This window comes from Oryctolagus cuniculus, chromosome 7, assembly GCF_964237555.1.
Source record: "Oryctolagus cuniculus chromosome 7, mOryCun1.1, whole genome shotgun sequence".
NCBI lineage: Eukaryota > Metazoa > Chordata > Mammalia > Lagomorpha > Leporidae > Oryctolagus > Oryctolagus cuniculus.
The window spans coordinates 87,238,824-87,266,739 of record NC_091438.1 but is presented as its reverse complement, the minus strand read 5'-3'; the positions used below and the strand labels follow the sequence as shown (position 1 = coordinate 87,266,739).

At 41.3% G+C, this 27,916-nt stretch overlaps 2 protein-coding genes and 1 long non-coding RNA gene across 10 annotated transcripts in view; 2 read left to right on the top strand and 1 right to left on the bottom strand.

The window, feature by feature from the left end:
* TTLL7 (tubulin tyrosine ligase like 7) overlaps positions 1 to 3,353 on the bottom strand; it is a 160,301-nt gene extending 156,948 nt beyond the window's left edge. For 3 of the 6 annotated variants that reach the window (XM_051857531.2, XM_070076957.1, XM_070076956.1), the window contains exon 1: positions 2,865 to 3,036. The gene's annotated coding sequence lies outside the window, so the exon portion shown is untranslated. Of the gene's footprint in view, positions 1 to 2,832; positions 3,037 to 3,228 lie in introns of those variants that run through there. The other 3 variants (XM_051857530.2, XM_002715893.5, XM_070076955.1) reach the window with 2 other exon arrangements.
* The window catches only part of PRKACB (protein kinase cAMP-activated catalytic subunit beta), a 223,868-nt gene continuing 196,213 nt past the window's right edge, over positions 262 to 27,916 (top strand). Inside the window, exon 1 of the mRNA XM_070076958.1 lies at positions 262 to 2,603. Within this exon, the coding sequence (XP_069933059.1) occupies positions 2,444 to 2,603 (160 nt within the window). The 5' untranslated portion in view covers positions 262 to 2,443. The remainder of the gene's footprint in view (positions 2,604 to 27,916) is intronic.
* The window catches only part of LOC103350135 (uncharacterized), a 55,467-nt gene continuing 30,175 nt past the window's right edge, over positions 2,625 to 27,916 (top strand). For 2 of the 3 annotated variants that reach the window (XR_001794510.3, XR_007924003.2), the window contains exon 1: positions 2,625 to 3,613. This is a non-coding gene — a long non-coding RNA (uncharacterized lncRNA). Of the gene's footprint in view, positions 3,614 to 7,772; positions 25,273 to 27,916 lie in introns of those variants that run through there. The other variant, XR_011390148.1, reaches the window with a different exon arrangement.

The window sequence follows — 27,916 nt, the reverse complement described above, 5'->3', positions numbered from 1 at the left end:
TTGATGTAGCAGCTAAGATGTTTGCATCCCATATGGGAGTGCCTGGTTTCAGATCCCATCTCCATTTCCAATTCCAGCCTCCTGCTAATGCACATCCTGGCAGACAGGAGATGAGGACTCAAACATTTTGGTCCTTGCCACCCACATGGGAGACCCAGATTGAATTTTCGGCTCCTTGCTTCCCGACCTGACCCAACCCTGCACTGCTGTGGGTGTTTGGGTAGTACTCTTTATTTCTCTTTCCTTCTCTCTCTCTCTTTCTCTCTCTGCCTTTCAAACAAAATTTAAAAAATAAATAAAGAAAGGGGAACCTACATTAGTTCCTTATGATTACCAGATCAGTAACATATCTCACTGCCTGACATTCAAGGTTCTAAATCATCTGTCAGCATGTATGTAAACAGTGCCCCTCAGCTGAACCTTTGCCTGGCATTCTCTTTATCTACCAAAATCCTTCCCATAACCCAAAGATTGGTTTAATTCACTTCCATCCATAAAGACTTTCCTGATCCTCTGATCACCCTCAATCTCTACAATTTCTCTGAATTCTTAAGGTATTGCTATAGCACTAGCACTTAGGTCTGTACCACTATTTTCTGGAATTAAGCCAATTCTAACTTTATTGTGCTAACTATTCATGTGTAAGTAAACATCCCCCAAGATAGATTTTAAGTTCCTAACACTCAGGAATTTAGATGATCTGCGGCCAAATATACACAGAAAGTGCAATTCTAAAGCCAGGTTGACATTACGCTCATACTTTCAGTGATGTCATCTAAATAAAACAGGATGCCTCTGTTTCAAACACTGCTGCTGACTGTCCAGCACTAGCACATTCACTTTCCTGTTTCCTTGTTTTTAAAATAGCAGTGATGTTGTCTTTTTGCTTATTCATTACTACTAATTCTGCTACTCTTCTTGGGATTAAACAGATTGGACTGCATGCCCCACCAAGGTTCAGTGTACAGCCAACTGTCACATAAACAGCAAAAAGAAATAACCTCTAGAGATCAAACTTGAAGACTCTTCACTGCACCCTACTTATTTTATAGTCTTCTCTAAGCAACAAATATAAATTTGTATCTCCATTTTACATCCTTATGTAGGCAGTAGGCTTAATCCATCAACATCCTCATTCATTTACAAAGGAATTCTCCACTGCGAATGTCCAATACTTTACAAATGATGGACTAAAACAATGATGTGCTTGGCTACCATCAAATCTGATGCCAGTACCTAGAGATAATGAGCTTCTGTATTATAGCAACCTGCCTCTTGAGACATCAACAAGAGGTGCACATCCTAAGAGAATATCCATAAATCATAAATGAAAACAAGTCAAATGACCCACCAAAGGACAGAAGAATGATCTAGAATTCATTATTCTTGCAGAAGGAGTATAGGAGGTCAATACAACTGCTGACTCTGAAGGGCAAGGCAAAAAAAAAATCAATCCAGGCCCCCACTAGACAGAACATTTTACTACAACATACATGTTTTGTAGATGAGTTAGTACCAGACTTCCCCACTTTCTGAGTGATCCTGAGCCTTCTCTTTATTTTATTTCCTTAGTCTGTTACATTGGAGTTACCACCTGCTATGCCAAATCGAAGGTTGGTGAATCAAAAATATGTTTGTCTTCCTATAGAAGGAAGTAGCTCAGTCCCACACCCTATGAGCTAAATAACCATTCTTACTTCAAATGTTTCTCTAAAGCTTTAAATTTTCCAGATTTTTTACTTTCCTAATTGATTTCTGAACACTTGAGCATCCACCATATATCACTGCCAAAAAAGGTGTTGCACATCTGTTAGTACCTAGCTGTCCAGGCAACGTTGTCCAGATATTTTCCCCATACTTTCTTTCTAAGAAAAATAGGTTTTCTTTTTTAATTTTATGCTAAAGGAGCAATAGTTCCACATGCAGTAAGTTTACAGGTTGTTGTTGCTGTTGTTTAAGGTTACTACTCTGAAAATTAATTCCATGTTTAATCACTAATACAGTATGCACACACAAATCTGGCCACACGACTCAAATGCAGTGGGAGGTCCATGGACTTTAAAGGAGACTTGTATTCCGATGCCTGTTCTGTGACCTTGGGGATGTAATTTGACTTCTCTGCTCCTCACTTTCCACATTTGGTAAGGGGTGGTTGCGATGATTTAATGAAATACGATCCGAGTATATAAAAGTAAGTACCGAGGATCTGCAAGTATCCTTTCCCACCTCCCTTGAATCTTTTCTTTCTCTGCTAGCACCAATCAAACCCACCCTGAACACAAGACAAGTTTGATAGGGCGTCTTTCCCATGAGTCAGGGGAATGCTGCGATAGGAAATGAAGCGTAGGACCGCACGAATCTGGCATCCGACGGAGCGAGAGGCACAGACGCTGAGAGGCACTGACAAGCAGCCCTGGACTTCTCTCGCGTGTGCCAAAAAGACATGCCTCTGACACACTTTCAAGAACTCAGCGCATACTCACGGAGCTTTGCACCAGGATGTGGGGACAGGGCGGAATTACGGAGCGAGCCGACAGGGAGCCTCCCCGCCCCCACCCCGACCCTGCCCGCCGGGCTCCTGCACCTGCAGCCTGGGAACTCAGGTAAGAGCCTCACAACTGACTTCGCCCCCTCCCCCATTCTGCCTCCACCTCCGGGGCGCGGATGGTGCTGAATCATGAGCGCGGACAGCAGCAGCAGCTCTCCGTCCGTTGCTCCCGGAGGGGACACTGTCCCCAGGGCAGCGGCTGCGGCCTCCGGAACGTGGGAACGGTGGAAGGAGGTTGCGGGGGGGAGGAGGGAGAGGGCGGGATGGCGGCAGCAGGTACTCACTGGGGGTGAGGGCAGCCAGCCCAGGTCCTCACCTTCCCGCCACGGGCCGTCCCTCGGCAGTTCCCGCGCTCCCCGGCTTGCCCGCGGGCGGCTCCCCAGGGCCCGGGCAACCTGCGCTGGTGGTCCGGCGATGCCCTCCGCCTGCCCACCGCCCGCGGCAGCCACGGCTCGGGGCTCCTGCGCTCGACCAGGAGCAGCTGGAGCAGCTGTCGCTGCCCTAGGGGGTGGTGGCTACCGACGGGCCAGACCATTCGCCCGCTGCGGCCGGGGGTGCGCAACGAGCGGGGAGGCGCGAGCGGCGAGCGCCGGGGGCTGGCGGCGGTTGGGAGGCACCACGGGCGAGGGGGTCTTCTGCCCGCGCAGAGCCAGGAGCGCTCGGGGCCACGAGGTACCCACCGAGGAGCCGCTTGCTCGTCCCGGTGACCGACTGAAGCCGGCGCTCGGGCTTCTCCGGGCACCCCCATTCGCGTTCGCCTTGGTCTGGCTCTGGGCTCCTCCCGAACGCGGCCAACAGAGGACCTAGCAACGGGAGTGCTTGGGCGGGGTCCCTCCCGAGGGGATGCGAGGGGCGCTGCCCGCCGGCCTGCGCCGCGCCGCCGCCATCTCCTCGTCTTCCGCCGGGCCCAGGACACCGGTTCCCGGTGCACGTCCGACGGCACAACCAAGCCGGACGTCCCCATTGCTTGGAGGAGCGCCTCAGATCTGTTAACCTCAGCATCCCTGTGAAGCAAAGAATGAAGGAGTATCCAAGGCGGGCTTGAAAGTTAGCAAATAAAATCAGGTGGGGCCCCCACCCTGTAGGCACTTCGCAAATAAGAGAGGAGGGACAGTGGGAATCCCAGAGTTGCTGTCAAGCAAATGTTGAGTCACTGCAGGTGCAAAGTGCAGATGGAGGAAACCCTTTTCAGCATACAGAACTCTGCAAGGTTATGGAAGAAAGTCAAGGATGTTTGAGATTAATACCTTGCTTGGAAGGCAATCGTGTCCTTAGATAAACTTTATAGACCTGGAGGGTCTTTCTTTAGAAAATACGTGATATGGCAAAATTAGAGTGAGGGAAAGATAGAGTCCGAGTGGTTGCAACGGTCGGGGCTGGTCCAGGCCAAAGCCAGGAACCTGAAACTCCATCTGGGTATCCCACATGGGTGGCAGGGGCCAAAGGACTTGGGCCATCATCCACTGCTTTCCCTGGCACATCAGAGCTGGATGGGGAGTGGAGCAGCTGGGACTAGAACAGGTGATCATATGGGATGCTGGACACTTTTTTTGTCCCCGCCCCTGGAACAGCCGGGATTTCCAATTTCATCCCCTCATTTATGCTTATTAAAAACTCCTGTGCAATTGATAATATTGCTCCCATTACCTAAACAGAGAAACTGTGTTCTGAGTTTGTTGTGTTAGGTTCAAGTCCCATAGATTGTAAGTGAAAGAGTGGGTATTGCTTCCTGGCGTCTTTGACTAGGGCCATTCCACTAGAATGCCTCTGAGAAAGGTGCACATTAAACCTTATTGCATATATGATTGGCATTTGAATGTGAGTTTAACTTAGCTTTAGAAAAACAGGGTTTCACAATAAAGAGAGGGGATTCTTAAGTATCTAAGGCAGATATTACCCTGAGGTAGGAATAGGCATTAGGAAGAGTCTGGGCTTCACTAATCTGCAAATCAGAACTGCAGAATTGCAGTTAGAGTATGAGCATTTTAAACCCGTGATTAACACACCTGTGTCCACTTCAAAGTGCCTGGGTTCAGTTTGTGGCTCCAGCCCCTGACTCCACCTCTCTGCTAATGCAGACCCTGGGTGGCAGCAGGTGATGGCTCAAGTAATTGGGTTCCTGCCTCCCACCTGGGAGACCTGGTTTGGGTTCCTGGCTATGACTCCAGCCCAATCGCTGCCATTGTGGGCATTTGGGGAGTGAATCGGTATTCATTTTGTCTCCTCCTCCACTTCCCTCTAACATAACATTTGTTTTTAAAAAATGGGCACAGCATTGTGGTGCAGCATTTTAAGCTACTGCCTTTGACACCAGCATCCCATATGATCACCTGTTCTAGTCCCAGCTATATATAAATAATTCTTATTTGAAAAGCAAGATTGAAACATGTTGTTGGGGTCTTGTGAAGGTAAGGAGGGGTTATTGCCCTCTGGTTATTGATTTTTATACTGTCATTTGCTCGGTGTAATACTTCACACTTACACTGTCACTAATAACATTTTACTTTCTCAGTCTTCCAATTCTTGGTAGTAGCAAGTTTTTTTTTAATATTTTGTAAAGATTTATTTATTTATTTATTTGAGAGGCAGAGTTACAGACAGAGGGAGAGACAGAGAGAAAGGTCTTCCATCCACTGGTTCACTCCCCAAATGGCCACAATGCCTGGAGCTGGGTGGATCCAAAGCCAGGAGCCAGGATCTTCTTCCAAGTCTCCCACATGGGTGCAGGGGTCCAAGCAGTTGGGCCATCTTCTAGGCAGTAGCAAGTTTTTAAATGGACCTCATGTCACGTTTCCTCTTCTTACCTTACCAGAATTTATAGAAAAACTATCAGGGATAGTAACAATTCTCACACCACCTCAAGAGAGCTTTTGAGAAATTAGGAATAAAATTATGTGGTGTCCTTATGCTATGCCCCCATTAACTGCTATTATAAACATTTACACATGAGTACAAGCACAACAGATATGCCCAGAGCTCCACGTTGTGAGGAGCCAGAGTACTGGGTCCCCAGAGAAGCCAGGCAGCTGCAACTCAGAGCCAGAGTGCACTGAGCCTCATCAGTGTTTGAGCCTTCTCCTCGTGTGCAGTTATTTCACTTTCAAAGGCAAACATAACAGGAATAGAACAAGAATGGACGAGGTGCCTTTGCACTAGTACTTTTTCTTTTCTTTTTCTTTTTTTTTTTGTTTTTTTTGTTTTTTTGTTTTTTGACAGGCAGAGTGAACAGTGAGAGAGAGAGAGAGACAGAGAGAAAGGTCTTCCTTTGCCGTTGGTTCACCCTCCAATGGCCACCGTGGCCGGCGCACTGCCGCCATCGCGCCGCCCTGATCCGATGGCAGGAGCCAGGTGCTTCTCCTGGTCTCCCATGGGGTGCAGGGCCCAAGCACTTGGGCCATCCTCCACTGCACTCCTGGGCCACAGCAGAGAGCTGGCCTGGAAGAGGGGCAACCGGGACAGAATCCGGCGCCCCAACCGGGACTCGAACCCCGTGTGCCGGTGCCGCAAGGTGGAGGATTAGCCTAGAGAGCCGCGGCGCCGGCCGAGCACTAGTACTTTTTCTAAGATGCTAGATGATAAGGCTGTAGGAAAGAGGGAAAAATCGTGGGTGGTCCACATAAGACCCTAGGGAAATTTAGAATTTGTCCTTCTTGGACCTGATGGGCTGATGTTCTCTCTCTCCATCAGTTGACATCCTTGGAGTGTATATTTCCAAATCAAGGAGGAAGTGGAATTCTCATGCTAGGAAACTGTCCAAAGGAACAGAGGAATTGAGGGAAGCGGAATGGCTGCATCCTCTGTTCTCCCCCAGTCTTTGAATGATTTTGAGCCCCCTGAGGATGGATTGGTGGGGTCAGAAGCTGAGGAGTCATTTGAAAAGTCACAGATGACTAAGAAGTACACTTTGAGCCTCCTGACAAAGTCCAGCACAGAGCTGGAGAGAGAGCCATTGTCTCCCTAGTTTGCCAGGGATCACTGCACAGCAGGGAGCTGCTTTCCCGGCAAGAGCATATTCTCATGAAGCACACTGCTGGCCAATACAAGGTCAAGGTAACTTGACCAGAACCCCAGAGCAGTAGAGAAGGAGTGGAATTGTTCCTGAGCAGCTGAGCGATAAAACTGAAGATTTTCTTCATGAATGAGGGAGCCTTGGTGTGGGAAGATAAATGTTACATAAGACTATTGTTGAGGCTGGCACTGTGGAGCAGTATGTAAAGCCACAGTCTGCAACACTGGTATTCCATTTGAGTGCCTTAAGTCCCAGCAGCTCTACTTCCAGTCCAGATCCCTGCTACTGCATCTGGAAAAGCATGAGAGGATGGCCCAAGGTCTCAGGCTCCTGCCACCCACACAGGAGACCCAGAGGGAGGTTTGGCCCCCAGCTTCTGCCTGGTCCATCCCAGGTTTTTGAAGCCATTTGGAAAGTGAACCGCAGATGGAACATCTCTCTCTCTGTCTCTCTGTAACTCTACCTTTCAAATAAATAAATCTTTAAAAAAAAAAAAAGATTGTTGTTAAACCTTATTTATACACTGCCATTAAAGTGAATTCAATCATATTCACAAACCAGCTTGACCTGGGACATTCAAAAGGTATTGTTTTTTAGATGATACTAGTAAGAAGAGAGGGAGAGAGAAAATACTTACTGCCTTTGATAAATCTTCAGTGTGCATCACATAGTGTTAAACCTTGATTCAAAAATTTTTAAATTTTTATTAATTTTATATATACTTTACTTAAGAGGCAGAGAGAAAGAGACACGGGAAGGGAATAGATTCATTCCCCAAATGCCTGCAACAGCTGAGTGTAGGCCAAGCCAAAGCAGGAGCCAGGAACTTAATCTGGGTCTTCCACATATGTGGCAGGGTCTCAGTTACTTGAGCCACCACCTGCTGCCTCCTGGGGTGTGCATTAGCAGGAAGTTGGAATCAGGAAACATAGCTGGGATTCGAACCCGGGCACTATTATATGCAATGAAGGCATCCCAACAATTAACCACTAGGCCAAATGCCTGCCCCTTGATTCAAGAATATTCATAAAGTTCCTAGTATGTATTAACTCCCATTAAGGCATGTGATACATATCCCCAATTATTCCTGCTGAAGAAAGTATTTAATAATGTCATTCTTGTTTGCTGTTAACCAGCACCTGTTAAGCTGTTGGTGTATTTGAGATAAGTACTATCACCATGTGAAGTAAGTACTACTTCATCCCTATTTTATAGATGAAGAAGCTAAGAGTTACAATGGTTAATAATTTGACGAAGGCCAGAAAGAGGCAAAGGGATGTTTCAAACCCAAACGTATGATGTTTCTCTCCACATAATTTTACTGTTCCCTGATACACAGAAAACAAGGTATACATTGCATGTTTCTCTGCTGTAGAAAATCTATTGTTTATTTATTTTTAAAATTTATTTTCAACTTACATTCATAAAATGAGTTATTTCCAAAAATAGGATTTCAATGAAAGTCTTCCCTACTGGAACATTGGGTAGCCTCTTCTAGATTTTTGTGCCCTCAAAAAAGACCCTGAAATAAGCAGTGATCCTTGAAGCAAAAATGTGGTCAGTGATCCCTAAAATTCTTGCTACAGATTCTGATGGCACAAACTCTTGGGTAAGACTCTGGATTCCATAATCTTATGAAGCTACATAGGTGATTCCAGTGTACAATCAAGTTTGCCCAGACCACACAGGGCAAGAACAAAATGCAGCTCACAAAAAAATATGCAGTCTCCCAGATTCAACATTTTTTTTTTTTTTTTTGACAGGCAGAGTGGACAGTGAGAGAGAGAGACAGAGAAAGGTCTTCCTTTTCCGTTGGTTCACCCCTCAATGGCGCTGATCTGAAGCCAGGAGCCAGGTGCTTCTCCTGGTCTCCCATGCCGGTGCAGGGCCCAAGCACTTGGGCCATCCTCCACTGCACTCCCAGGCCACAGCAGAGAGCTGGACTGGAAGAGGGGCAACCGGGACAGAATCCAGCGCCCCGACCAGGACTAGAATCTGGTGTGCCAGCGCCACAGGCAGAGGATTAGCCTATTGAGCCAGGGCAATGGCACCATATTCAACATTTTAACCCACCATTTAATGACAAGGAAGTGGGGGACTGGTATTTAAAATCTATTGTGTATAGTTTTAAACTTTTTATGTAACAGATGTATTTACTAAACTATTCAGGACCATTTTTCAGTGTTGCTTTGATCATTCCAGACAACTCTTCAAAAGCCCTAATTACCACTCTATGTAAATATTTGGACTTTGAAGACCTCTTCAATAAATACATAGTACTTTATGTAAAAGAAAGCAGAGTAATGGGAACTACGTTAAATCTGTGTATTCACTTTTTTGGAGAATTGGCATGTTTATAACATCATCATCTGAGAAAATGATAAGCTTCCCATTTGTTTATATTTTTTCACATGTCCCCATAATGTTTTTATGGTTTTGTTCATCTATGTTCAATACCAAATTTATACCAAATTATAATATTTGTGAAATGTTCTTTCCATTCCTTTTCTAGATGCATTTGTCTAAAAGGAAAGAGGCTGATAATTTCCCTAAATTTAGTTTGTAATCATCAAAAGCACCAAAATCTCTTATTTGTTTTTTCATGAGAATTTTTTAGGTTATCTAAGAAAACAGGCATTCCATCAGTCAGAAATGTTATCTCTTTTTTCATCATTCATAGCATTTACTTTATTTACATCCTCTAGAATCATCAGTCTAAATGATTATGGTGATGCCTGATTCCTGATTTTAAGTGAATGGCTTAATTTTTGCCATTTAGGATGTTTGATAGTAGACTCTACTGTAAGTAACTTCTTTCTGTTCCTATCTTGCTTAGAATTTGTTTAGGTGTCAGTTGTTTGACCTTTATCTAATTCATTTCAAAAGGTATTGACAATGGTAAAATTTTTCCTTTTCCTTTCTAGCATAGTCAATACATAGCTGGGCTGTATGGTATGCAGCCACCCTTTCATTACTCTAATAAAGTTATTTTCTCCTACACATTGCTGTTTTGATTCATTCCTCTATTGTATTCTCTAATATGTTATTTAAACATTTCAACAAAATTGACCTGTACTTTTAATTGTTCTTGCTCTCCATCTTAGGATTTGATATTTGAATTAGTCTAACTTCACAAAATAGCAAGAGCTTTTGATCATTTGGTAAAATCTATGATAGCTTACATGATATTGAAATCACCTGTTCTGTAGGTTAAAAAACCAGCTATGAATTCATCTGCCTGCAGCTTTTTTCAATAGTAGGTCATTATTCACTTCTCCAGTCTCTTCTATAACACTCGGTCAGTTCAGGTTTTTACTTCTTCTATGTCAGTTGTGATAATGTATATTTTTCTAAGGAAGTATTAGTTTCCTTTAGAGTTATTTAATGTATTGCTACCTAGTCACCTTTAATATTTACTTAGAATTCTTTTAATATCCTTTCAACTTTCGTATAATTAATCTTGTCTGATTTTATTTCATTTCTTTTTCCTTAGCAAGCTCACATGGTGTTTATCTTCTTTACTGGTTCTTTTTGCTTTTGTTGTTGTTACTTGGATTTGTTAAGTACTTAATTCCTTTATGTGGATCTTTCTGCTTACAAAATTAGATAAAACACATTTTCCTGTCAGTTAACTTTTTGCTGTGTCCTATTGCTTTAAAAGTGTATCATTTTCCAAATATTTCCAAAATAATTCTTTATTTTCTTTAATTTCATATTTTATAACAGACTCATCTCATTGTGTGTTTCTTAATTTTCAATTAACCTAATTGGACTATGATAAGAGAATGTAATTTGTAAGCTGTCTTCTTTGAATTTGTTAATATTTTTTGCCTAAGCACACAATTTTTTTTTTGTAAAAGTGTTATGGAAATTCAAAATATATTTATCCTTACAAGAAGGTATTTCTTTTTTTTCATTTTCAATTATCTTTATATACAGAAGATCGATTTAGTATATTTTAAGTAAAGATTTCAACAGTTTGCACCCACACAGCACATAAAGTGTAAAATACTGTTTCAGTACTAGTTATAGCATTACTTCACATTGGACAACACATTAAGGACAGAGATCCCACATGAGGAGTAAGTGCACAGTGACTCCTGTTGTTGACTTAACAATTTGACACTCTTATTTATGGCGTCAGAAATTTCCCTAGGATCTAGTCATGAGTTTCCAAGGCTATGGAAGCCTTTTGAGTTCGCTGACTTCGATCTTATTTAGATAAAGTCATAGTCAAAGTGGAAGTTCTCTCCTCCCTCCAGAGAAAGGTACCTCCTCCTCTGATGGCCCTCTTTCTACTGGGATCTCACTCGCAGAGATCTTTCATTTAGGTCATTTTTTTTTTCCAGAGTGTCTTGGCTTTCCATGCCTAAAATACTCTCATGGGCTCTTCAGCCAGATCCAAATGCCCTAAGGGCTGATTCTGAGGCCAGAGTGCTGTTTAGGACATCTGCCATTCTATGAGTCTGCTGTGTATCTCACTTCCCATGTTGGATCATTCTCTCCCTTTTTAATTCTATCAGTTAGTATTAGCAGACACTAGTCTTGTTTGTGTGATTCCTTTGACTCTTAGACATATCCATGTGATCAATTGTGAACTGAAATTGATCACTTGGACTAGTGAGATGGCATTGGTACATGCAATCTTGATGGGATTGTATTGGAGTCCCCTGGCATGTTTCTAACTCCACCATTTGGGGCAAGTCCGATTGAGCATGTCCCAAATTGTACATCTCTTCCCTCTCTTATTTGAAATTTCTACTCTGGTCTATTTCTTACTTGGGTCAGACCTTTTCTTGTTGATGTACCTGTGACAAAATACATAAAGTAGGAAATTCTTTCTTGTATTTCTATCTTTTTTATGCTGAAAGGTAAATGATATTTAGTCAGGGCATTAAATTCTCTGGTTGTCCTATTCTTAGAGTAATGTATGAAAACTAGTTAATGCTTTTATTGACTGGAAACCTAGATGTTTCTCTCATGTATCTTTAGCATCCAATAATTTTATCAGACTTAAATCTTAAACCAGGGACATTTTCTTTTGGCTATTTTAAATTATTGGCCTTACCTCCATTTTTTTTTCTTTTTTTCTCTTTCTTTCCTGTGAAATTCCAAACATGCTAGGCGCATTGCATTGGACTTCATTTTCTTTTGAGGTTCACTTCCTGTTGCCTTTTACTTTGATATATTTTTAGACTTTAATCTTTCAAACCACTAGTTCAATTTTCAATAGAGACCATCATCTCCTTCGATTCTTTTCCTGAGATTTTATTGGAGAAGTTACATTTTCAATCCCAGAAAGAACTTTTTATGCTGATCTCAAATCTTTGTTCAAATTGTCACTCTCTCTTTCAGAAGCACTCTATCCAATGATATGTCTATTCTGACAACTGCTGTTCTCTAAGCTATTGATGATTCTGTACCAGCTCATTGGAACTCGGATTGTAAATGACAGGAATCTCACAGCCAGTGAAAGGAGGGGTCTGTGGTTTAAAGGAGAAGGCTGCTAGACTCTGATTCAGCTGCCTGCTCTCAGCTCTCTGGGTTTCCCCAAAGCCTGAGGAACAGGAAGATCCAGACTTTCTGCATGGGTCTTTCCTGGCCTTGTCAGGGTCAGGAGATATGAGCCAACATTGTCTTCTCTCCAGAGATCCCTAACCAGTCAGCATTTCTCAGGACTACTCTTAGTTCTCAGTAGTGCCTTGATGATGTTCTTTACTCATATTGTGGGGAACAAAGTTTGGGGCTGGTTTCCATCTGCTAAAAATCTCAACAGAACCCAAGACTTCTCACTTCTATCCAGCTTCTCATAAAGCCAGCTGCCATTAGACTCCTAAAAGGCAGAAACCTTAGAACTGACAATAAATGGAAGAGGAGCTGTGTTTGTATTAAAACTTATGACCAGAGTCCCCCTTATGCATAACTGTGTTTTTCTATGACTCAAATTAGCTTTTATTTGAATTTTTAATTTCATCAGGCAATAAAGATTTGGTCTCAGCCAATTCGAAATCTGGAATTGGGTTAAAACTGTGTAGTCCTTACACGAGGCTGATACGTTCAGGCGAGACAAATGGGCATCTGATCTGAGTCATCTATCCATTTTGGTACCTGCATAGAGCCAGACTGTCTGTGTTGGTTATTATGGCATGACCTAACTCCTATTTTCATGTCATAAAAAGGACAATGAAGCCGGGTTCCTGGCTGAGTTCAGGTAGCCCATGATTGAAGATTAGTTAGGACTTGCTGGAAGACTGATGTCTGTCAAGGATATATCTGAATGAGAGACTAAGGAGTTTAGTGGTTTAAAAAGCATTCATCCCAAAGGAGGAAAAAGCCAGGCACACAAGCTGGTTTCCACATGATGTCTGTGCCAGAAGGAAGGGGTAATTTAAGCGTGGTTCAATATCTTCTGCTCACATTGTCCTCTGGCCAAGCTGCCAAGCTCCCTGGTGTAAGTCCTGGTAAAGTGGGGGCCCAGTAAAACTAAAATGTCAGTCTTACTGAAAACTCAGTAACACATGGACAGCACAGGACAGTAGTTTTGGGAACATCCTGGGCAAAGATAGTAAGTCTTTTTGGTTAATTTCAGGATTGTTGTTGCTTGTTTTCCCAATTGCAGTTGAGCCTTCTTTAAGGGCAGTAACTTATTGGAATTAGCAATGTCAGCAAACTAGGGGGGAAGCAGCATGAGTCGCAGCAGACTGAGCTACTGGAATCTCAAGCAGAAGGGAAGGACGCCCTTAGTAATCAAATGTCCTGAGTTGAGCAGATCCACCAGCTCCATTCCTCTCCCTGAAAAAACTGAAGAACCTAAGTGGAACCCAAAATGCCTCAGATACCTTTATCTCTTATCTCAGAGAATAGCCAAGGTTGACTATTTGTGGTTACTATGTCTCCATCTTTACCCTCAGCTGCTGAAGTTTGAGGGAACCGGGCCAGTGCTGTGGCGTAGGGGGTAAGCCGCTGCCTGCAGTGCTGGTATTCCATATGAGCACCAGTTCCAGTCCTGGCTGCTCCTCTTCTGATTCAGCTCTCTGCTGTGGCCTGGGAAAGCAGTACAAGATGGCCCAAGTCCTCGGTCCCCTGCACCCGTGTGGGAGACCAGGAAGAAGCTCCTGGCTCCTGGCTTTAGATCAGCACAGCTCCATTTGATGCGGCCATCTGGGGAGTGAACTAGCAGATGGAAGACATCTCTCTCTCTCTCTCTCTCTCTCTCTCTCTCTGCCTCTCTGTAACGCTGCCTTTCAAATAAATAAATCTTTTTTAAAAAAATAGATATAGTTTGAGGGAACACACTTCTACAATCAAAATGCAACTGAGAAGGAAACTGGGCCACAGGGCCATTTTCCAGGGTCCAACAAGGAATCGATGATGGGTCCAAAGACTAAACTAACTCATCTATCTCAAAACCCATCATACCATCTCCTTTTCACTTAGGGAAGAAATAATTCAAAATTAAATCACCAACAAAGCATATTAAAAACAAAAACTCTCAAATACTTATTCTACTAATTATAGCCATATTATTTTGTGACAAATTGGAAGACTACAAACTTGTTAGCCTCTCAGGCAGAGAATATCTCTAGTCTTGTACATAGCTCCTATATTAGGGTGATATGATTTATTCAGTGCAACCCCTACTTCTTCACTCTGTCAGGTATGTGATGTGAGATGTTCTGTTTGCTGCCCCGAGTAACAGACACCTTCTAAAAATTGTAATATCAAGTCTGATTATTTTAAGGGTGGAACTAAAATTTCTGGTAAGTAATTGTAGGAAGTCTATCTGTTAATAATAGAAATTCAGTGGATCAAATTTATCTCCATAAAAAATATAAGTTTGACAGATTATTATTGTAAATGGGTAGTGGTTCTATCTATTTCATTGAGCTTTTAGTAAACAAAATACACTATACAAAGGACTTGATTTAATCCTCACAAGGATACCACAGTACATTCTTCTTATAGTCAAGGAAACTAGGATTTTCAATGTATTTACAAAACCTTCCCAAGTTACAAAGTTAGAAATTGGCAGAGTGGAATTTGAAACTAAGTTTGCTTAAATTCAGCTCTTTGTGATTTCTGAGACTCTATCCACCCTTACTTCATCATTCCACTTCCTCATTAAAGAGGAGAAGCCAATATGGTCAATCACATTTAGGGACTCAAATATCTCAAACATGGAGCATTTTCTCAGCAGGGCAGTTCCTTAAGAAAATCATTCCATTTGCCAAGGAAAAAAAATATAACATTAAACTTGCTAACCTTTTGGCCTATTCTAGATTCTTAGAACAGTAATTTCCTTAAAAGTACAAAAAATGAAAATTTGACTCATAGGAAATAATTCCATCAAATGTAATTCTGTACAGTCTTTGACATCGCCCTTTTAAGTCATTGCCAAAATTAAGAGATCCCATAGAATTCCCCAAGAAGAAAAATCACTGAAATTCATCTAATTATAAAAAGAGAAAAAGTGTATTTTTATACCATACAGAGCATTTATCTTCCAAAGGCTATGGTTTCTTTTCCTTTCAGTATCATGTAGTAGTCCACATGATTTCATGAGTAAAATTAAATTCCCTAGTATTATCCTCAACTCTCCTCTTATTGTTTATTGCCAAAACAAAATATATTCACATTTTACATGTTCATTATCATCTAAATTTTCAAGATAAAAACAAACAAGTGGTGTTTTGCCTAGCAGGCAGTTAAGACTCCCACATCGCATATTGGAACTCCTGGGTTCAAGACCCAGCTCCAGCTTGCTAATCCAGTTTCCTACTAATGCAGAATCTGGAAGGCAGATGGATCAAGAAGTTTGATCCCATGAGAGCCCTGGATTGAATTCCTGGCTTCCAGATTTCACCTAGCCCTTGCCCAGCCATTGTTAGGCATTTGGGGAATGAACCAGTACATGGAAGATCTATCTACCTACCTGTCTACTCTTCCACACATTCTAAAATAAAATTAAAAACCAAGAAATAAAGTATATAAGTTAATAATTTAATAAATATTCTTCATTTTGTGTTTATTTGCCCCAAATGTCTTTCATTTAATGCCTTTCATTTAACAAATGTCAAATAAATATTTGTTGAGTGGATAAACAAATAAAATGTGGGTTACAACATATTGAAATTCATAAATCAGCAACATCTTGAGGCATAGAAGAAAATTATTTTCTTACCTATCCAGAATCCTTTCACATACTCTACTGATACATCAAATATTTTAAAGCATTTCCTATTTTCCATTGTGAATGGCCACAGTGTCTTCCTAAAACTAAGGGATAGGCATAAAGACTAAGCTGGCCAATTGGAAATTGTCTCCTGTTTTACATCTTGAGAACCAGTGATAGTTAGAGTTCATTCTTTCAGTGGAGTTCCTCCAATATGATAGTTAAGTAACCCTTGTTATCTGGTCCCTAAAAATTACCCTGGTTCTTGTGTAAGTTTGTTTCTTTTGCTTACCCTTGGATTCCGGTAACTCCCCATCATCAACACAAAGGTTTATTTTTTCCTTAAGTTAACCAGAACTTATTTCTATTACTTAAAACTGAAGAATGCAAGATTTCAGTTTCCTCTCAGAATATATAAATGATAAGAATTATCATGATAAATCTTTTTTAAAAGAGTAATATACTATTAATCTTTTTAAAAAGATACATATATTTATGTATTTGAAAGACAGAGTTACAGAAAGAGAGAGAGAGAAGTGACAGAAAGATATCTTCCATCTACTGGTTCACTCCCCAGATAGCTATAATGGCTGTAGCTGGGCCATCATAAAGGTCCAATTCTGGACTTGGAATTGTGGTCATCTGAATCAGTTTGTAATTTTGGATATTAAGACATTATTGTGGGACAGATCATCACACCTATTAAGCTCACTCATATTCTGTTGTAAGGGTATCATATCATATCATATGATTATACTGTACCAGATTATGCTATATGAGTTAGGGATGAGAGACAGACATTTAGGCAATGAAGCCTGATTAACAGTAAGGAAGACTAGTGCCAAGGAAGCAGAAATGCCCTGAAGAAGGAATGGAGGCTCAGGTGCAGACACCTTATTGTCTTATAAAACGTCTGCAGAAGTGTTGGAGCCACTGGGGAAGGATGCTGCTGGCTGACTTGGGAGGAATATGCCCTTCTTTTCATCTACTTGTAGCTCAGCCAAAAACAGCTTTCTCTTGCCCCTCATGGGATTGTTTTTTCATTCCTTTTTAAGTTTGTCCTATTTTGCCAGCTTATGTATCTATCACTAACTGAAATTAAACATGTCATGACTTACCATAAGGTTTCTATCATGCATACAAAATAGGTCAATCGAGTCCACATCCTTTGGAATGGTAGTTGGGTGGCACAGGGCCAAATCCCTTATCCTTGGCTCTCAGACATGTGCTCCAGCTCGCAGAGAGAGGTCATGCTCCTTTTCTGCTTCCTCCTCCCCTATTCCCTGGGGTACAGATTTGGCATGGGAATAAGAGCCTAGGAAAGCTTTATGAAACCCTCTCTTGAATAAACTACAGATTACTTGTTTTGTTACAAGTTAAAAATTTTCTGCTGCAAATCAATGTTGCCTTACTAATTGTAGAATTTGGGGGAGAGCTGGAAGTCTGGTAGCAATTTGTGACTTTTAAAAATAGCAATAACAATAATAATAACTGGTATAACTATTGCGTCTGGCACAGCACTATTTCATTCAGTTCTCCCAACAATCTTATGAGGTAGATACTAATATCTTCCTTCTCATTACAGAGAAGAAAACTAGTTTAGAAAGGGTACCCAAGATGATGCAGTGTATGGCAGGGCTGGCATTCAAACCCAGATCTATACAGCTTCTAAGCACTACTTCAGCACTGGAAAATTGTCATTTATTTTTTATTGGATTTTATTCTCAAAATTTACCTGACCCTCTTTATGCTCACACTGTAGCTTATGCAGACTATCCTAAATCTCCTATGTGTGCAGTGCCCAAAGCCTTCCACATCTATTCTTTAGAACACTCATCATTCATGTAAATTGCCTTTCTTGATATTTGCCTTCCTGAGCTCCATTCAGGATAGGACTGTGTTCCCATTCTGTATCTAGGCTAGCACATAATAGTCATTCTATAAAACTTTTCAATTATTTTTAAAGTTTCATAATTTCAGAATTTTCACTTTAAATACAAGAAAATGTATGATGCTTACACTTTCTGGAACAAATTCTTTGAAAATACATTTTCCTCATGACCTGAATGTAAGGGAAAGAATTTGATTCCCTATGGATCAAATCCTCCTTACAACACACATTTGTAGAATCACAGCGTAAGGCCAATAGGAAGCCATCCCATTCAATTCTTTCATTTTATTGATTGAAACGCAAATAAACTGTGTAATTGAACAAAAGTCACATAAGGGGTCATAGTATAACTGGAACCAGAAGCCTGGCTTCTAGGTTAGTAGTCTTTGGAAATCTACCTGTCATTTCATTTAGTTAATGGCTTTTCTTTTGCAGAAATATAAATTCAGAGATTTTTGTGATTGAAGGATAAAACTGGGGCAGTAGAGACTCAGGAAATCTAATGTGTATATTCAGAGAACATGAGACATGAATATAAAACTCAGAATAAAAATGGCTGTGTTGCTAGGTGTGTCTATATATTCAATGTGAAAAGTCAGTGTATGGGCCAACACTGTGGTGTAGTGGGTAAACCTGCTGCCTGCAGTGCTGGCATCCCATATGGGTACCGGTTCAAGTCCTTGCTGCTCCACTTCCAATCAGCTCTCTTCTGTGGCCTGGGAAAGCAGTAGAAGATGGCTCAAGTCCTTGGGCCCTTGAACTCATGTGGGAGACCTGGAAGATGTTCCTGGCTCCTGGCTTTGGATCAGTGCAGCTCTGGCCATTGTGGCCATTCAGGGAATGAACCAGCAGATGAAGATCTCTCTCCCTCTCTCTGCCTCTACCTCTGTGTCAATCGCCTTTTAAATAAATAAATAATTTTTTTTTAAAAAAAGTGTAGAAAGAACCAAGTGCTCAGTAAGAGTGCAAATAATATGTCAACAAAGAAAAACATAGCTTTCTTTGTGAATGAAATTTTTTTTCTTTCTTTTGCTTAGTGTTTACATTGTGGCCATCATTGTTTTGCATTGTATAACTTGAAGACTTTCATCCATGCCCTGGATACATGATGTGGGAGCAGACTTCTTGGCTTCACTGGCAACTAAATAGGAGCCCCCTGGTACTTGCCCCAAGTCTAAGACTGCTGCTTATATTCTGAATGCAGAGAAAGCTGCAAAGCTTCCAAAGCATGTGTACTCTTAAACAATACTTTAGAATCCCCTACTTTCACCCATAATATATTCCTCAAAAAATTCAAACAGTAAACATAGGTGTCATAAAGGCATGATGGTTTTTGTACCAAGAGAATTCAATTGTAATAATGACCACATTTTTAGACATCATCTTAAATGATGTATTTTTATTAATTATAAATCTCTCCTTTTCATAATGATACAAATGTATTCTTTTCTCTTTCAGCTGATTGGCATGTACCAGGCATTATATTTCATGTATTAGGCTAACTTGCTCTAAGGGGAGACTAAAGACACAGTGCTAAAAAAAATAGAAATTAGTGCTCCCTGACCATGGAAAATTGTTTAGGGGCAGATTGTCTACAAGTGGATATCAGGTCATCCAGGAACTAGGGGTTCTTCCTCATTGTCCTTATTGACAAATTTGACACTCATTCAATTCCCATGAAGAAAAAGAAGAAGGAAGTAGAAGATAAAACAGCTTCCTACCAAGAACTTGACTTGGATGCAGTACTTATCACTTACATCCATTTATCTTTGGCCAGAGTGGTCACACAGTCAAATCTAGGTGTAGAATTCATTGGGTTATGTAGTCTTTGGCTGAGTTGAAACTTAGAATTCTATTACTAAGAAAGAAGATGTTATTTTTTGAATGGGACTTGGCTCCCCAAACACATGAAGGTATTCAAATTCCAAAGTCTTATGTTAGCTCTTAATGAATTCATAGTTGCTGGATTAAGGGTAGATGTTTGATGCAATTATGATGGATGAAGGTAGAGCCTTTTGGTATTTATTGGCTTGATTTAGGTTTAGGAACACTCACAATGGTGTTTTAAGGAGAGGTCACATAGAAGGTAGGTGTGCTTCCTGTGTCTCTCAACATCCCAGTGCTCTGCCATTGCCAACCTCTATCAGATACTAATAGGGTCACCCATTCTTGAATTGTGAACTTCCAACCATGAGCCAAAATAAACCTTCCTCCTTTGTTAGCAGCTCCTCTCAGTTTTTTAGTTAAAGTAACAAAAACCTGGCTAACACAGAATGGGATACTGACTATTGAGAGATGAAAAGCTATTACACACATCTCTCATTTTATATATCCAAGAACTGACACAAACATATTTTACTCATTTGACTTTTCCCTTTTGTCTTCCTTATGTATCTTGAGAAACTTTAATAGTTTTGGGGCAACAGTTAAACTGGCTACCTATCCATAATAATGATAGCTAATAACAATAGTAATTGATACCACTTTTTTTTTTTTTTTTTTTTGACAGGCAGAGTGGACAGTGAGAGAGAGAGACAGAAAGAAAGGTCTTCCTTTTTGCTGTTGGTTCACCCTCCAATGGCCGCCGCTTGGCAGGAGCCAGGTGCTTCTCCTGGTCTCCCATGGGATGCAGGGCCCAAGCACTTGGGCCATCCTCCACCGCACTCCCTGGCCACAGCAGAGAGCTGGCCTGGAAGAGGGGCAACCGGAACAGAATCCGGTGCCCCGACCGGGACTAGAACCCGGTGTGCCGGCGCCACAAGGCGGACCACTTATTTACTTCTTAAAATGGGGTGGCTATTAGTAATAGGTTCATTTCATGGAATTTCCTGTCTATTCTGTGATTCTCACTAAAGTACAAAGAGTTTATAGTCATAGATGGTTCAAAATTTTAAATGTCCATTTTCTATGCACTTTCTTTTTCTATTAAACAAACCACTTCTGAATTCTTATTGCCAAATGTCACCATTCCTCCCTATCAGATTTTTTTTTTTTTGACAGGCAGAGTTAGACAGTGAGAGAGAGAGACAGAGAGAAAGGTCTTCCTTCCATTGGTTCACCCCCCAAAATGGTCCCTACGGCTGGCACGCTGTGCTGATCCGAAGCCAGGAGCCAGGTGCTTCCAGGGCCCAAACACTTGGGCCATCCTCCACTGCCTTCCCCAGGCCACAGCAGAGAGCTGGACTGGAAGAGGAGCAACTGGGACAGAACCAGCGCCCCATCTGGGACTAGAACCTGGAGTACCGGCACCCCAGGAGGAGGATTAGCCTAGTGAGCCGTGGCACCAGCCCCTCCCTATCAGATTTGTAAGATCTGTCCTAATTCTGAATACTTCATCCACTGAATTTGGAGTTGGGTGAAGGCTCAAACTTAAAGATATTTCTTGGGGAATTGAAGAGAGAAGGAGAGCTATCCAAGATAAACATATGTCAGGAAAACCAGACTTGACACTGTGACCAGATGAAAGAAAAAGTTCTTCACTTCTCTTAGATAGTATTTTTTCAGAATATCATTCTAAGGAACACTAAATATAATCATTCTCCTTTTGCATGTGGCCTATCAATCCCGGATGCAATCTGAATAAAATGGCAGTCTGGATGGCAGACTACTCTATCATTAATGTATCCTCAAGATTCTAAATTGTCTTAAAGAATCTCTAAGAGAATCTAGCACTAACAGCAACGTGTCATTTCATCCAAGAGCTCTACAATGTGGGTGTTATTTTTCCTTATGTCCTGTTTCATTTATTTATTTATTTTTTGCAGCAGAATGCCCAAGAAATAAAATAATCACAAATATTCAGCTGTGCAAAAAAAGGAGCTAATGCTTAAATACAAATGAGATATGATTTTTCTTGTTTATTTTTACATAGGCCAGCAAGATTTTTAAGTTGTAACTCCAACATCTCTAGCAAAAGAGAATTGATTCATTTGTGGCTTTTTGAGTTTTTTGTCCCAAACTCCATGTAGATTATTACACAGTCCCATCTAGAATGATTTCAACATCTTTAGTTTCCATATATCTCAGCTAATTCTGCTAATTCTGAGAGGAACATCTGCTTCTCTCCACTCTCCCTGTGGTCTCCTCTAGGCTAATCATTGCTGGATCTTCTACCTGTTTAGCATAGCTCATGATTTCAATTCCTCATCACCACAGAGGTTGCTTTCATTGGAAAGCATTACAGATTGTATTGTTCCTTATTGTGTGTACTCAGAACTCAGTACAGTAACCAAAGTATACTTCGATATTTTGGTCAGAGTAGAGATATCCCATCATTTTCCTTTTTCTAGGCTCTACATTTCTACTAATTCAAACTAAAACCACATTAACTTTTTGACAGTTATATCATATTATAGGAAGAAAGGATTTTAAAAGTAAAACTTAGATTTATAAAAAAGGAAATAGAAAGCAGAATTGCAAATATGAGTAAAATAATGTTGGGCATGGATGAGAATTTTCCCATTATACGTGAAAAACGTGATTTCAATGCTTTAGCTGAATTAAATGGTCATTTCATGACCTTACTCACTCTAAGGATGGCTGGCGTTTGATTTTTCTGCCTCAAAAATTTTCATCAATACATTCTCCTTATAGAAATATAGTTCTACTGCTCTAACTAAAAAATCATCTATATGCTATAGTATTCCCCAATTTTTCTATAGAATTATTTTTTCTATTTGTTGTTTCCTGATTGCACTTTTAGATACTTCTACTAAACCACTAAGGGTAGTGTCAATTTTAAATTTTTATTCCCTGCACTTAAAAATGTATGCTAGCATTTACTGATTGCTTCTTACATGTCAGATACTACATGAATAACTACATTATTTAGTTTAATGCTCACCACAACACTCTGAGCTAGTTACTATTATTTTTCTCATTTTATGGATGAGTAATATGGATTTATGGGGGTTAAAAAACTTACCAAGTTGGCACAGGTTAAAGAGCAGAAGAGTTGGGATTCAAACCAAGATCTCCATGCTTCCAGTTAGCATATAGTTAACCTTTAATGAAAATGTACAGTTTGAGTCAAAATACCAGTTTCTTTAAAAATATTATTTATTTGTTTATTTATTTGACAAGTAGAGTGAAAGACAATGAGAGGGAGAGAAAGAGAAAAGGGTCTTCCATCCACTGGTTCACTCCCCAAATGGCTGAAACGGTTGGAGCTGGGCCAGTCTGAAGCCAGGAGCCAAGAGCCTCCTCCAGGTCTCCCACATGGGTGCAGGGGCCCAAGTACTTGGACCATCTTCCACTGCTTTTCCAAACTATAGCAGAGAGCTAGATCAGAAGAGGAGCAGCCAGGACTAGAACCAGTGCCCAAATAGGATGCTGGCACTTCAGGCCAGGACTTTGACCCACCGTGCCACAGCCCCCCCAAAATATCAGTTTCTTAAAACCTTAAAGTCATTAGTATAACAAAAATAACTTCCTCACTACTGTTTAAATAAAGCATTGGAAGCACTATGCTTATAGTAGCAATATTCATAATAGATAAAATATGGAATCAGCCAATGTGTCTATCGTCATATGGTTTTATATATATATATATTTACACACACAAACATGGAATAATATTCAGCCATAAAAAAGAATGAAATGCTGTCATTTGCAGCAAAATCAGTGGAACTGGAGGACATCATGTTGAGCAAAATGAGTCAGACACAAAAAGACAATGCTAGATGTTCTCCCTTATATGTAGGAGCTAAACAAAAACAAACATCCCATCTGAAAACAGAATGTGGATTACCAGAGCTGAGAGGGATGGAGTGATAAAAGGAGTTTGCATAAAAGTTGGGGAAACTGGGTTCTGTGCTGTGGCACAATAGATTAAGCCAATGACTGCAATGCCGATATCCCACATGGATCTGAGTTGAAGTCCCAGTTACACTACTTCCGATCCAGCTCCCTGGCATACATGTGGGACCTTGGAAGAAGCTCCTGGCTTCTACCTGGCTCAGCCTTGGCTGTTGCAGCCATTTGGAGAATAAACCAGTGCATGGAAAGATCTCTCTGTCTCTCCTTCTCTCTCCCTATAATTCGTTCAGATAAATCTTTAAAAAAAAATAGGAGAAGCTGAATATAGTTCATTAATTGTGACAAAGATATTAATATGAAATGTAAATAGGGGAAATAGGATTACAGCATATGGGAACTCTTTGTATTTCTGCCTCGCAATTTTTGTTTTGTAAATTTAAAACTATTCTGAAATAAAATATTTAAAAACTTCAAACAATGGCCAAATAATTGGTAATTCTTTAGTGATTGTTTTTATTGAGCAAGCGAGGGTCCCAAGCCCAGATGTTGACCGTTCTTTATAGGGTCTGGTGGTTTCTGTCTCATGGTTTTCTGCTGTTGCTTCTAATATCTGCTCTACTTTCTGAGTGCTGCTGTCTCTAAAACTATCATTGTACTTGTTGCCAACTTTGTTGTTTCTGCCTTTTGTAGCTTAAGCAAGTTGTGCTTTTAAAAATATCCGTTTAAGCCAGTGCCGTGGCTCACTAGGCTAATCCTCTGCCTGCAGCGCCAGCACTGCGGGTTCTAGTCCCGGTTGGGGCGCCGGTCCTGTCCCGGTTGCTCCTCTTCCAGTCCAGCTCTCTGCTGTGGCCCAGGAGGGCAGTGGAGGATGGCCCAAGTGCTTGGGCCCTGCACCCCATGGGAGACCAGGAGGAAGCACCTGGCTCCTGGCTTCGGATCAGCGTAGCTCCAGCTGTAGCGGCCATTTGTGGGGGTGAACCAATGGAAGGAAGACCTTTCTCTCTTTCTCTTTCTCTGTCTAACTCTGCCTGTCAAAAAAAAAAATCCATTTAAGACTCAGTTCTAACATTATAATATTTACTTTGAAAGATTATTGAGAGTTTGTTTCTCCTGTTTCTCCTCCTCCTTCTTTCTCCTTCTTTGTGTGTGTGGGTGTTCGTGGGTGGGTGTGTGTGTGAGTGTGTAGGTGTGGGTGTGTGGGTGTGGGTGTCCATGTTCATGTGGGCAATGCCAAGTGAGGGTAAGGAGTGGTAGGATGGGAGAGAAGGGAATAATGCCAGGGAAACTGAAATAAGTAGGACTACTAGTGACTTGCTTATTATTCAGTTTAATGAGGCAGAGAGAAGAGAGGCAAATTGCCATCCCTACTACTCCAATAATCAGTGACAGTAACTTTGAGGGAAGAGTGTGTTTTTAAAATCTATGCAAATTTAATTTTTATTTTATGCCATTCCATGGAATATGCCATTTTCTGATAGTGGCCAACAAAATATTAAATGGGATTAAATAGAATAATGTACAGTATTTATTGTTACTAGGTTAATAGCTTTAAATATATTGTGGGCCGGTGCCGTGGCTCACTAGGCTAATCCTCCGCCTTGCGGCGCTGGCACACCAGGTTCTAGTCCCGGTCGGGGCGCTGGAGTCTGTCTCGGTTGCCCCTCTTCCAGGCCAGCTCTCTGCTGTGGCCAGGGAGTGCAGTGAGGATGGCCCAAGTACTTGGGCCCTGCACCCCATGGGAGACCAGGAGAAGCACCTGGCTCCTGCCATCGGATCAGCGCTGTGCGCCGGCTGTAGCACGCCGGCCCCGGCGGCCATTGGAGGGTGAACCAACAGCAAAAAGGAAGACCTTTCTCTCTATCTCTCTCTCTCACTGTCCACTCTGCCTGTCAAAATATATATATATATATATATATTGTGGAGGCAGCAAAATATGGATCAGAATATTTTGATTGACCTGAAGAGTTAAGGTAGAAAAGAAATGGCCATCACTGAGCAAATATACTTCCACGGCAAAGAAGGTAACACAGGAAAGGGTGGAGCAACAAGCAAAGACTGGGACTATTAACCGAATGTTTGTGTCTCCAACCCCTTCCCCAACAAATGCACAAATTTGTATGGTGAATCCCTAACCCCCGTTGCTGTTACCAAGCTGCAAAGAAGCAATTAAAGTGATTTCAGAAGGGAGGGGTCCTGATCTGATAAGATTAGTGTCCTTATAATAAGAGACACAAGAAAGCTAGCGCTCTCGCTCTCTCTCTCTCTCTCTCTCTCTCTCCCTCTCCCCTCGTCCTGCAGCTCCCCCGCCCCCACCTCACTGCATGCACACATTGAGGAAAACCATGTGAGAATATAGTGAGAAGGCCTGAAGAGAACCTTTCACTTACCAGAAACTGAATTTGCTGGGAACTTGATCTGGAACTTCAAGTTTCCAGAAGTGTGATAAAATAAATTTCTGTTTAAGTCTACAGTATTCTATTATTGCAGCTGTGCAGACTCATATAAGGACCCAAGGAGTAGCAAGTGGTAGCAGCAAGAGCCAAACATTTGCACTATAAGGGAAGCAATCGGAATCAGAAAACTACATCATCACAGAGAAACTCTGGGACCAGAAGAGACCTCTGGAAAAAAAGCAGATCCTTGATTTTTGGAGTAAAACTCTTGGATAGATAACCAAAGCAATTTACATTCAGGCTAGGGGGTTAATAATAATAATTACAAACATTTGTAGAATGTTGAGATGCTGGAGGCTTAGTGTATAGCAGTCTGACATTTACAGTCACAATACAGATAAGAGTCACCTTTATTTATAACTAAGCTTAATGTGCTTGCAATGCCCCCATTTATGCGCAGTTAAGAAAAACAATCTTGTAAAACACAGTGTTATAACACATTAATTCCCTGATCTATGGAGGGAAATCTATAACTGTGAGAAGGCCAAAGGAAAGCCACTAGAACTTCCTCTGTTTCAGAAAAGAGTAAACCAAAAGCCATGCTGCATCCCTGGAAGAACTGCAGAAATTAGCGCCAGCATCAAGCACTTGAAGGCTGCAGAGGTGATGGTTTCTATAATATCTCCATTAAACAATCCGAAGGGGCCTGTGCAAAAGACAGATGGAATCTGGAGAATGACAGTGATTATGACAGTTTAGCCAGATGATGACTCCAGTTCCAACTGCTGCATTAGATGTGTTTTCATAGCATGAGCAAATTAACTATCCCTTTGCACTTGATACACAACTATTGTTCTTTTTCTTCGTTCCTCTCATTAAGAATCATCAGAAGCAGTTTGCTTTCAGTTGGCAAGCCCAGCAACACACCATCACTCTCTGACCTCAGCAGTATATCAACTTTCTAGCTTTGTGTATAATTGTTTACAGAGATCCTGATGTCTCTTCCTTTCCACATGCTATCACACAGGCCCATTACACTGGTGGCATTATGCTGATTGATCATAGTGTGAAAGAAGTAGCAACTAAAATAGGTATTTGGTAGTATATTTGCATACTAGAAGGTGGGAAATAATCTGACAAATCCTCAGAGATCTTTCATTTATGTGAAATTTCTAGGTTCCAGGTGTCAGGATCTTGTTGAGACATCCCTTCCTTGGTGAAAGATAAGTTTTTGCATCCAGTCCCTCTTACAACCAAGAAAAGGACATAATGCCTAGTGGGTGTCTTTGAATTTTACAGACAACACATCCCTTACTTGAGGTGTTACTCTTGTCAGCTTACCATGTGACCTCAAAAGCTGCTAGTTTTGAACATGGTCCATAATGGAAGATTTTGCAATGAGTCTAAGGCTGATTTACAACTTGTGAAGTTTGGACCATATGAGCCAGCAGATTCAGTGAAGCATCAGATAGAATACTGTTTGCAGTTTCTGGTACTTAAGTCACTATAGGTGAATTAGTGGTGTAGGCCCTTAGGATTTTGGAGCAAAGCTCTGCCATCTCCCACGACTACTTAACCATGAATCAACAAGTTACTATGTGTCCTAAACTTGCCATTATGACATACCAAGCCATACAGTAGGCATGCACAACAGCACTGCATCATCAAATAGGAGTGTGCATTTATGATTAGGCATGAACATCCTTGAAGCACAGGTAAGTTACATGAAGAGGTAGCCCAAATACCCAAGGATCCTACTCTAGCTACACTACCTTCTTCCTCCAAGCCTGCACATATGACTTCACGGTGAATTCCAAATGATTAGTTAACAGAGGAAGAGAGAGCTTTGGTCTAGTTTAGAGGTGGTTCTATTTAACATGTAGGTACTACCAAACTTGACAGCTTGTAGCTTCTTTGGGACATCCTTGACGGGCAGTGGTGAAAGAAAATTTCCCCAGTGGGCAGAACTTCCAGCACTGCATCTGATTGTTCACTTTGCTTGGAAGGACAAATGGCCAGAAACTGATGCTATACTGAATCATGGGCTATGGCCAGTGGTCTGGCTAGTTGGTCAGGAACTTTGAATGAGAAATTGGTAACAAGGAAATTTGGGAAAGAATTATTTAAATGGGTAAATGGGCCAAAA